Source organism: Chlorocebus sabaeus, chromosome X (assembly GCF_047675955.1).
Source record: "Chlorocebus sabaeus isolate Y175 chromosome X, mChlSab1.0.hap1, whole genome shotgun sequence".
NCBI lineage: Eukaryota > Metazoa > Chordata > Mammalia > Primates > Cercopithecidae > Chlorocebus > Chlorocebus sabaeus.
In genome coordinates this window covers 75682620-75695021 of record NC_132933.1, presented here as the reverse complement: position 1 = coordinate 75695021, position 12402 = coordinate 75682620, and the positions used below count along the sequence as shown (strand labels likewise).

General features: G+C 38.2%; 1 protein-coding gene across 8 annotated transcripts in view; it reads right to left on the bottom strand.

Annotated features, from left to right (window-relative positions):
* ATRX (ATRX chromatin remodeler) overlaps positions 1–12402 on the bottom strand; it is a 300487-nt gene that overhangs the window by 15318 nt on the left and 272767 nt on the right. For all 8 annotated transcript variants that reach the window (XM_007992127.3, XM_007992126.3, XM_007992124.3 and 5 more), the window contains 3 exons: positions 2319–2468; positions 1331–1456; positions 492–587 (listed from right to left, as the gene is read on the bottom strand). In XM_007992127.3, the coding sequence (XP_007990318.3) occupies positions 492–587; positions 1331–1456; positions 2319–2468 (372 nt within the window). The remainder of the gene's footprint in view (positions 1–491; positions 588–1330; positions 1457–2318; positions 2469–12402) is intronic.

Here is a 12402-nt window from a genome sequence, read left to right as displayed (position 1 = left end):
AAATTTTCTATTTACTCCTTATTACTGTACAATTGAAGAAAAAATAATTAAAGTATTTTAAGATATTTGGGATTTTCCAAGGTCCCCCCCCACCCCCCGCCCCGCTTTCCTTTATTCTTTTCTAAAGAAAAGCATGATGCAAAACAGGGTACTAAGTTGTTCACTGCTATACCTGGGCTGGCTATCTCTGGAATGAAACAATAATTTAGATTTAATTTGTGCAACTGGTAATTAAAATGTTTATGTAAACAATGCATACATTTCCATGTTTGATTTCTCAATTCTTACATTTTATCCATCTCTCTTTTGTGCCAACATCTATGTAAAATTGCTGGGTTACCGTTTGGCACTATTATCCATCCATTTTACCAGTATTTTACTATTGCAAATCAATTTATAAGATGGAAACAATTAAAAATTTTTAAAAATGGCAGTAGGGGGTAGAGGGCACAAATTTGAGGTTGGAATAAGACAATTGCCAATTAGCTTACTACAGCTGAAATTATATCTTCAAGAGGTTGAATCCTCACTGCTGTCACACTGTTTGTTGCTTCTACAACTTTTTCTCTTCCTTGATTAATGAGGTCCTAGAAGAATGCGAGAAATAAGTTATATAAGGCAGAAAGACAGCATAGTGTTAAAGTATAGGAATCCTTCCATTTGCCAATTTATAGCAGTTGGTTTTAAAACTCTTTAAATAATTGAAGAGAACAGAAAAATTCAGTATCAATAAAGTGGAATAAAACATACCAATGCTCAAAGAGTCTTGTTAGGAAGATTAAAAGTTTGAGTTTTATCACACCAATAATTTAATAATTTAGATGAATCCATAAGCACATTTTATAATGCATTTCAGATTCAATTAAGTCATTATTGGTATAATAAAAATCCAATCTTTCCTATTTAATTTACAATTGATTCTAGCTTTAAATCATTTATTTCATAATATTGGGCATTATATATTTAATTGTACATCTATAATGCACTTGAATAGAAATTAATGAGTATATTTATCTTACTTTCAAACAGTAAGATAGCAATTTATTATAAATATTTTATAACTGAAGAAGGTGCTACTTCCCAAGCCAGTCAGCAGCCCTATTGTTTCTTAATTAAAATAATTCAAACTACATTAATTCACCGACTGATTCCTTTGTGCTCTGAACAAACCACATTTTACAACATTATGTTGGTTCAAAACAGTCAACAAATAAAATAAAAATTTATTGGTCTATTCAGGGGTAATCTTTTGGAGAATGAACTCTCAACAACAAGGCACTTGAAATTGCCTTTAATTCATGTTAAACTACTTTTGTACTTCACAACTCACCTCCAGCTGTTGATTACTCATTGCTGACAGGGCTCCCAAATTGAAAGGAATATAAGGAGTTTGAGAGTTGAAACTGACAGGGGGTAAATTGGTCCCAGTTGGTATGTTGAAACGCATGGTCAGTCCCTAAAAACAAAAAAATTACGCACTTTTCACATTGTGATTTAAAACTTGAAATTCTACATCACCTACTGGTTTAGAAAAGAATCCACATTCTCAGATCCAGGAAATTATTAACACTCTTCCACACACAAACAAAACACCCTTTTCACCCGAAACCAAGATCTTATTACATGGAAAGTTTTAACCCCTAAAGGTGTACTTTTTTTATGATAACTCCCACAGAATGGGGGCAACTCAAAAGAATTCTGATGAGACTCTGAACATCACATTAATGTTAAAGAGGTTTGGTACAATAAGTTAGGAGTTTGAAAAGGATTCAGGTATTAGGATAAGGTTTCTCATGCTCAGGCACATTTTTGCTTAAGTGGGTTGATGTTTAAAACAGACACAGAAGGATCTTAAATAAAGCTGCTGCTGGAGCAAACGGCATTAATTTCTAATAATGAAATATTTTTGTGTTCTGATATTCAGCCAAAATTTAGATTTCATGGTATACATGCAAAGCTACATTTACTACAACCTCCAAACACTAAGCTCCTATATGTTTGTTACTACAGAGAGGGTACTGATGGGAGGTTCGTGGTGCTAAATATATGGATTCCCACTCATCTCTCAATTCAACAAATACTAACCACAAATGGGGTTACTACTCTTTAAGTGTCAACTGTTTTCTTCTGTCTCCTCCTCCTACTCTACCACCAAAGGTAGCTGAAACCAGCCCATAAAGAGATTCTTGTAACTGGGGACTGTGTTCCTAAAACCCACTATATTATTACTACCTGTTTCAAATATGACCCTTTTCTTCTTCACTAACATAACAAATCACTAACATAACAAAAACGAAAACGCATTTTGCATCAACTACCTTCTTCTCTGCTTCATACTCAGCCCAAGCTGCTTTTCTTTCTTCTTCAGTCAACTCTTCTTCTTCTTTGTGGTCCAAAAGAGAATCATGTTCATGATATCCTACAATGTGTTCCTTATGTATCTGAAGGAGTTCTGCAAGTATGGTATCCTGTTTAGAAGGGTTGAAATAAGAGACAATTATTTTTCCCCTCTGGATAGTATAATACCTCCATAGTTCTATGGTCAACTGTACTAGAAACTAAAACCTGATTGCTACATATATATTTCTGATATATATGACAGATTACCTAAAAAACAGCAACAAAACATGTAACACCAGTCTCTTATGTAAGACTTTCATGTTTATACAGTATGTTTTAGGCATTCAATTTTTTTTTAATTACTAGTTTTCAGATTTCAAGGTTCTTCCACCAACTTAACATTTTTTTTCACATGCATTTTATTTTGTGCTTAATTCTGAGTTGATAAATGCTAACATAAGTCTGCTTAAATTAGTGATGATATTGGATGCCTGTGCTAGAAATCAAGGCTACTCCTATTTATACATAATAAACAACTTTATTTTCACAATCATTTTAGCTGCCAACCACTATGTTAACAAAAATCTAATCTAAATTAATCTAAACAGTTATAGGACAGTTTAACTGAAACATATAGCCCTTATACTTCAACTGCAGGAAGGTCAAATGTTAAATTACACTGCAAAGACCCATGGGTCAAATTTAAATTGATACATTTTTTGATTTATTATCATAGTATATATATTTTAAAGAAATCATGGTATCTTAAGCCAATCTTTTAAGATTATAAAAAATTGGGATCATTTATATACTCAGTAAGAACACTAAACTCCTGCTCTGTGTAATTATGACTGTGAGAGTGAGACACAAAGATAGATGGGGTGGGGGTTTAATGTGAATTACAGATACGTTACTTTTAATAAATTTAAAATATTCACAAGTTGTTCATTAAGAAATCACATAAGAAAACCTGGATCTATAAAAGGCAAATTAATTCACTTTACAGAAGGATTTTCCATAGCTTTTAACAAGTTTTCCTAGAACACAGTTTCTAAATTGAGTGTGAATTTAGTGAAGGGACATAATTACTGATCAAATGAAGGTAGTGGAGGTACATATATAGCACATTGAATTCAAATTTAATCTGCATCTAGTGATGCTTAATGCACTCATAAATTTTTGCATAGACAAAGCCCACATTTGAAAATAATTATGCCTTTACACATGTTGAGTATAGGGTCCAAAAAGTGGTAAGAACTCAAATGTGTATTAAATAACTCAAGATGAAAAATTCAAATCATGAGGCCCTAAGCTTTTTTTTTCTATACAATAGCAAATACACTAATTCCAAATATTCTGATATTTAATATCTTGTAAACAACTTTTTATCTTGCTACCCCAATAAACATTTTTCAAAAATTATTTCCTTTCTTAACAGAACTGATTTTCTTAATAGATATAACCATAATAGAGACTTTACAATTCTTACTTTATTTTATTTTATTTTTTTTAGATAGGGTCCCATGTTGTCACCCAAGCTGGAGTGCAGTGGTTTGATCACAGTTCACTGCTGCCTTGAACTCCTGGGCTCAAGTGATTCTCCTGCCTCAGCCTCCCGAGTAGCTAGGACTACAGGTGCATACCACTGTACCTGGCTAATTTTAAAAATTCTGTAGACATAGGATCTCAGTATGTTTCCCAGGCTCGTTTCAAATTCCTGGCCTCAAGTGATCCTCCCACCTTGATCTCCCAAAATACTGAGATTACAACAGGTATAATCCATTTTGAGATGTATGTGTGTGCTATTTCCTTTGTTGAAAACAAAAAACAATAAAAGACCATACAAATGAGAGGACCCAATAAAGTCTACTGGTAGAATACATGGATGCTAACAGGCTTAGTTACTTTGAAATTTGAAATGTTAACTAAATGCTTCTCTCTCACGCCAGTGTAGAAACCTGTGATCAAAGTTGACTTCTCTGGCTTATGCCACATACAATAGGTTTATCATCACTAGATCAATCTCCAAAGTCCACTGTTACTGACCAGGCAGGCAGGAAGACAGGCCAATCTGCATTAATTTATTCTACTAAAAGATAGGGCTTTCTTAAATGTGTAACTCCTATGCCCACTCCCCCAACACATACATGCCAACCACGACTCAAGAGAGAGATAAAATAATAAAACCAGATAACATTGACTAACATTTTTAGTACATTTACCAAATACAATGAGAAAAGTCAGCTGGTCTACAACACACCAAATAAATTACAAGATTAAAATGTTCTATGGATAATCTCTAATTTTACTTCTGTGTAGCAATAAATGATCTTAATCATAGTCAGATCAGTTCATTTCTCTAAGAAAGCAATCTGGATGAGAGAAAGGCCAAGAAAACTGTATACTAGGAACTAATTCATTTCTATCTGTGCCACTGATTCTCTCAATAACACTGGATAATAACTTAGTCTAGCTATGACTGTAAATTAAATATGGATGATACACTCTCTGCTCACGTGTGTAACAGGATGATATGAAAATAGCAGGAATAAACAAAAGCATGAAAATACCCAATTCTTTGGAAATAAACACTGTCAAGTGCGGTATTTATTTCTCAATTCTAAACACCACAATTTATAACATTAATTATGTCTTTAATGGTTGGAGGGGAAGCCTTTCCAGAAATGCATATACACATAAACATATACACAAACTCACATACAGCCTTTTAAAAAATGTCTGAGATACCAGGAAAGCTTTATTAAGTCAGTCCTTAGCATTCTATAATTTCTAAGTCCAAATGTATCATCATGGAATTAGTAGAAATTGAAGCCCAGAGAGGCAAAGTAACTTTTTCCGATTACACAGCTAAGGACTACCTGGGACTGGAAACTAAATTTCCTGGCTCCTATGCAGAGATGATTCCATCACACCACAAAGAATGTCTGTTTTCTTTACAGTTCCTCTACTTCCCAGACCTATTCCCTTAGGTAAAAAAAGATAATTCACTGAAAGATTCCAGGGGAGGGGGACCTTACGTCTATTTTCTTACTTTTAGCACTTTTTAACTTTTATTTATTTATTTAGAGACAGAGTCTCGCTCTGTTGCCCGGGCTGGAGTGCAGTGGTGCTCACTGCAACCTCCACCTCCCAGGTTCCAGCGATTCTCCTGCCTCAACTTCCCAAGTAGCTGGGACTACAGGCACCCGCTACCATGCCTGGCTAATTTTTGTATTTTTAGTAGAGATGGAGTTTCACCAAGTTGGCCAGGCTGGTCTCGAACTCCTGACCTCAAGTGATCCACCCACCTCGGCTTCCCAAAGTGCTGGGATTACAGGCATGAGTCACTGAACCTGGCCTGCACTTTTGTACTTTTTGAACTTTCTAAAACAAGCATGTTAATTTAATAAAAGAAAACATAAAAACTGAAAAAACAAGTCTCAAGACAAACTTGTGAAAGGCCAGTTCATGCTTATACTATACCTGAAAATAATACCACGTACTGTTTTACCATTTGCATCTTCAGGAGATACTTATTTTTGAGAAACGTCATTTCTAAATCCCTTTAATGTATTCACTCCACTAATTCCAGATTTAAAACCTATCCTATCAAGTCAGACATGACTGTCTAAGGTCAGGTTATGGTGAAGGTTCAGCCTTTAACCATGCAATAACTTTCCTTTTGACTTGCTAGTCAACTGAAATGCCAATGTAAGTCACAGGAAAAGCACATGTGAATTTGTTTGTTTTCTATCCTAGAAAGTTTCAGATTTTTTGCCTAAAACATTACCTCCATCCTGGCTACTATAATCCCTCTTTTCAAAGAACCAAACAAAACAAAATGCAAACAATACTAACATCCAATTACAAAACCAGGAAATAACTACCAGTAACATTTGTTATGTATTCCTCCACACATTTACACACACACACACACACACCTTTGCATAAAAATGGAATTGGACAAAGGGCAAGATGGCTGATGAGAAGCAGCTGTGGTCTGTGGCACTCACAGAGAGGCATGAAAAAGGGTGAATGAATCCAACACCTTCAAATGAAATATTCAGGTTCTTACATTGGGACTGAATAGGCAAAAAGCACAGAGAGCAAGGAGAAGGTGCGGGGGGGCTATGGCCCATCCAGGAGCACGTGGAGCAAAAGGAACCCCCATCCCCAGCCAGGGAAGGCAGTGAGTGAGTGTGCAACCCGCTCAGGAAGCCAGGCTTCTCCGATGGATCTTTGCTACATGTGGAGCAGGAGATCCCCTTGTGAACCCATTCCACCAGGATCTTGGGTCTGATACACAGAGCTGTGTGGAGGCTCGGCAAAACAGCAGCTCAGGCGCACACAGAGACCCAGGAATTTTGCATACTCCTGCCACGGGATCCCTGCCAAGGCGTAAAATCCATCCATATACATCCCTAGGAAGGGGTCTGAATACAGGGAGCCAAGCAGCATGGCTCGGCAGGCCCCATTTCCATCGCACCTCACAGACTTGGAATCCCAGCTAGCCAACAGCAGAGGGCTGAAGTCCGCCTGAGACAAGACCAAGTTCCAGGGGGAGGGGCGGTCACCATCTCTGCAATTCAGGGGAAACAGCCAATCCAGCCTGCCAGCTGTGAAGAGTGGGCACAGCCCAGAGGAGGAGGGCCGCCCACAGCACAGTGCAGTGGCCTTGCCAGATAAGGGGGCCAGACCGCTTCTTTAACCAGATGGACCCACTCCAAACTGAGTAGGACTTACCATGCAGGGTCAGAGATCTGATCTCTCGCTGGGAGGGAGCTGGGGGTAGCAGGGAGGGGCGGCTGATATCTCTGTGGTTTCTGGGGACTCAGTTGTTCCAGCCTGGAGAGAGTGGAGAGTGCAGATCACCCAGCCAGGAGCACCGCCCCCGCCCCCCACAAGGCATAGTGCAGCCGCCTTGCCAGATTGTAGCCAGACTGTTTATTTGACAGGCCCCGACCCACTCCTGCAGACAGAGATCTGATATCTCCATGGGAGGGAGCTCCCCAGGGGAGGGCCAGCGGCCATCTCTGTGCTTCCGTTAAATCAGCCATTCCAGCTTGCTGGCTATGGAGAATAAAGGTGGTACAGAGGAAAAAAAACCCAGTGCAACACACCTGCTCTACCAAGAAGCAACCAGACTGTTTCATTGGGTGGGTCCCTGATCCCATCCCTCCTGACTGGGTGAGATCTTCCAGTGCGAGTCGCCAGCCGCCTCCTGCAGGTGCGGGAGAGGCAGAAGAAACTGGGGTCTGGAGCAGACCCCCAGCTAACCACAGGAGCCCTACAGTAAAGTGGCGTGACTGTTAAAAGAAAAACAAACAAACAGAAAACAACAGCAATGTCAACAACGACCAAAAAAAAAAGGCCCTGGAAAAAAAAACCCATTCAAAGGGCAGCAACCTCAAGGATCAAAGGTAGATAAGCCCACAAAGATGAGAAACAATCAATGCAAAAACGCTGAAAACTCAAAAAGCCAGAGTGTCTTTTCTTCTCCAAATGACTGCAACACCTCTCCAGCAAGAGCACAGAACTGGGCTGAGGCTGAGAAGGATGAAGTAACAGAAATACACTTCAGAAGGTGAGTAATAACAAATTTTGCTGGGCTAAAAAAGCATGTTTTAACCCAAGGCAAAGAAGCTGAGTATCATGATAAATCAATACAGGAGCGTATAGCAAGAATAGTCAGTTTAGAGAGGAACATAACCAACCTGATGGAGCTGAAAAACACAACACGAGAACTTCACAATGCAATCAAACTTCACAATGCAATTAATAGCAGAAGAGACCAAGGTGAGGAAAGAATCTTAGAACTGGAAGACTATCTTTCTAAAATAAGACAGGTAGACAAGAATAGAGAAAAAAGAATGAAAAGGAATGAACAAAACTTCTGAGAATTATGGGATTATGTAAGGAGACCAAATCTACGACTGAATGGGGTCCCTAAAACTGACAGGGAGAATGGAACCAAGCTGGAAAACATACTTCAGGATATCATCGAGGAGAACTTCCACAACCTAGCAAGACAGGCCAAAATTCAAATTCAGGAAATGCAGAGAACCCCAGTAAGATATTCCACGAGAAGATCAACCCCAAGATACATAATCATCAGATTCTCCAAGGTCGAAATGAAAGAAAAAATGTTGAGGGCAGCCAGAGAGAAAGGCCAGGTCACTTACACAAAAGGAAGCCCATCAGACTAACAGCAGACCTCTTAGTGAAAAACCTGTAAGCCAGAAGAGATTAGGGGCCAATATTCAACATTCTTAAAGAAAAGAAATTCCAGCCCAGAATTTCATATCCAGCCAAACTAAGCTTCATAAGCAAAGGAGAAATAAGATCCTTTTTAGACAAGCAAATGCTGAGGGAATTCATCACTAGCAGGCCTGCCTTGCAAGAGGTCCTGAAGGAAGCACTAAATATGGAAAGAAAAAACCATTATCAGCCACTAAAAAATACACTGAAGTACACAGTCCAGGGACACTATGAAGCAATCACACAAACAAGTCTGCAAAATAACCAGCTAGCATCATGATGACAGGATCCAATTCACACATAATAGTACTAACTTAAAATGGAAATGGGCTAACTGCCCAAATTAAAAGACACAGAATGGCAAGTTGGATAAAGAGTCAAGCCCCATTGGTATGGTGTCTTCAAGAGACCCATGTCATGTGCAAAGACACCCACAGGCTGAAAATAAAGGGACACAAGAAAATTTACCAAGCAAATGGAAAACAGGAAAAAGCAGGGGTAGCAATCCTAGTTTCTGACAAAATAGACTTTAATACAACAAAGATCAGAAAAGACAAAGACAGGCATATTACATAATGGTAAAGGGTTCAATTCATCAAGAAGAGCTAACTATCCTTAATACATACACACACAATATAGGAGCACCCAAATTCATAAAGTAAGTTCTTAGAGACGTATAAAGAGAATTAGACTCCCAAACAATAATAGTGGGAGAGTTTAACACCCCTCTGACAATATTAGATCATTGAGACAGAAAATTAACAAAGATATTCAGGACCTGAGCTCAGCTCTGTATCATGTGGACCTGATAAATACTTACAGAACTCTTCACCCAAAAACAACAGAATATACATTCTTCTCATTGCCACACAACACATACTCTAAAATTTATCACATAATAGGAAAATACTCCTCAGCAAATGCAAAAGAACTGGAATCATAACAGTCTCTTAGACCACAGCGCAAGCAAATTAGAACTCAAGAATAAGAAATCCACTCAAAACCATACAACTACATGGAAATTGAACAACCTGCTCCTTAATGACTCTTGGATAAATAATGAAATTAAGGTAGAAATCAAGAAGATTTTTGAAATTAATGTGAACAAAGAGAAAACATATCAGAATCTCTGGGAGAGAAATTTATAGCACTAAAATGCCCACATCAAAAAGCTAGAAAGGCTGGGCGCAGTGGCTCATGCCTGTAATCCCTGCACTTTGGGAGGCCGAGGTGGGTGGATAACTTGAGGTCAATAGTTCGAGACCAGCCTGACCAACATGGTGAAACCCCATCTCTACTAAAAATACAAAAAAATTAGTGAGGTGTGGTGGCAGGCGCCTGTAATCTCAGCTACTTGGGAAGCTGAGGCAGGAGAATCCCTTGAACCCAGGAGGCGGAGGTTGGAGTGAGCTGAGATCGTGCCATTATACTCTAGCCTGGGCAACAGAGCAAGACTCCATCTCAAAACAAACAAACAAAAAAATAAAACTAGAAAGATCTCAAGTTAACAACCTAACATCTCAACTAAAAGAACTAGAGAACCAAGAGAAATCAAACCCCAAAGCTAGCAGAAGACAAGAAATAACTAAGGTCAGAGCTGAGCTGAAGGAAACAGACACATGGAAAATCCATTAAAAAAAAAAAATCAATGAATCCAGGAGGTGGTTTCTTAAAAAAATTAATAAAATAGATAGACTGCTAGCTAGGCTAATGAAGAAAAGAAAGAAGAATCAAATAAAATCAGAAATAAGGGGGACATCACCACTGACCCCACAGAAATGCAAACCACCATCAGAGAATAATATAAACACCTCTACGCACAAAAACTAGAAAATCCAAAAGAAACGGACAATTTCTTGGACAAACACACCCTCCAAGACTGAACCAGGAAGAAATTGAATCTCTGAATAGACTAGTAACATGTTCCAAAATTGAGGCAGTAATAAATAGCCTACCAGCCAAAAAAAGCCCAGGACCAGATGGATTCACAGCCGAATTCTACCACAGGTACAAAGAGGAGCTGAATACTGAGACTATTCCAAAAATTACAGAGGAAGGACTCCTCCACAACTCATTCTATGAGGCCAGCATCACCCTGATATGAAAACCTGGCAGAGATACAACAACAAAAAAAGAAAACTTCAGGCCAATATCCTTGATGAACATTGATGCAAAAAAATCCTCAATACAATACTGGCAAACTGAATGCAACAAGCAGCACATCAAAAAGCTTATCTACCACGAGCAAGCTGGTGTCATGCGTGGATTGCAAGGTTGGTTCAACATACGCAAATAAATAAACGTGATTCATCACATAAACAGAACTAAACACAAAAACCACATGGTTACCTCAATAGATGCAAAAAACTTCTTCAATAAAATTGAGCATGCCTTCATTGTTTAAAACTCTCAATAAACTAGGCATTAAAGGAACATACCTCAAAATAATAAGAGCAATATACGACAAACCCATGGCCAATATCATACTGAATGGGCAAAAGCTGGAACCATTTCCCTTGAAAACTGGCACAAGACAAAGATGCCTTCTCTCACCACCCTTACTCAACATAGTATTGGAAGTCCTGGCCAGGGCAATCAGGCAAGAGAAAGAAATAAAGCGTATTCAAATAGGAAGAGAGGAAGTCAAATTATCTTTGTTTGCATATGACATGTTCCTATAGCTAGAAAACCTCACTGTCTCAGCCCAAAAGCTTCTTAAGCTGATAAGAAACTTCAGCACATTCTCAGGATATAAAATCAATGTGTAAAAATTACTAGCATTCCTATACACCAACAACAGGCAAGCAGAGAGCCAAATCATGAATAAACTCCCATTCACAATTGCTACAGAGAGAATAAAATACCTAGGAATACAGCTAGCAAGGGGGAAGCAAAGGACCTCTTCAAGGAGAACAACAAACCACTGCTCAGAGAAATCAGAGAGGATATAAGCAAATAAAGAAACATACCATGCTCATAGATAGGAAGAATCAGTATTGTGAAAATGGCCATACTTCCCAAAGTAACTTATAGATTCAATGCTATTCCCATTAAACTACCACTGACAATTCTTCACAGGATTAGAAAGAAAAAAAAAAAAACTATTTGAAAATTCATATGGAACCAAAAAAGAGCCCAAATAGCCAATGAATCCTAAGCAAAAAGAACAAAGCTGGAGGCATCATGCTACCTGATTTTATCTATACCACAAGTCTACAGTAACCAAAACAGCATGGTACTTGTACAAAAACAGACACATCAACCAATGGAATAGAATAGAGAACCCAGAAATAAGACCACACACCTACAGCCATCTGCTCTTTGACAAACCTGACCAAAACGAGCAATGGGGAAAGGATTCCCTATTTAATAAGTGGTGATAGGAGAACAGGCAAGCCATACGCAGAAAACTGAAACCAGAACCCTTCCTTACACCATATACAAAGTTTAACTCAAGATGGATTACAGACTGAAATGTAAAACCCCGAACTATAAAAACCCCAGAAGAAAATCTAGGCAATACCATTCAGGATATAGGCATGGGCAAAAATTTCATGAGAAAAACACCAAAAGCAACTGCAACAGAAGCCAAAATTGACAAATGGGATCTAATTAAACTAAAAAGCTTCTGCACAACAAAAGAAACGATCATCAGAGTGAACAGACAACCTACAAAATGGAAGAAAACATTTGCAATCTATCCATATCACAAAAATATAATATCCAGAATCTACAAGAACTTTAAACAAATCTATGGGAAAGAAACAAACAATGCCATTAAAAAGTGGGCAAAGGACATGAACA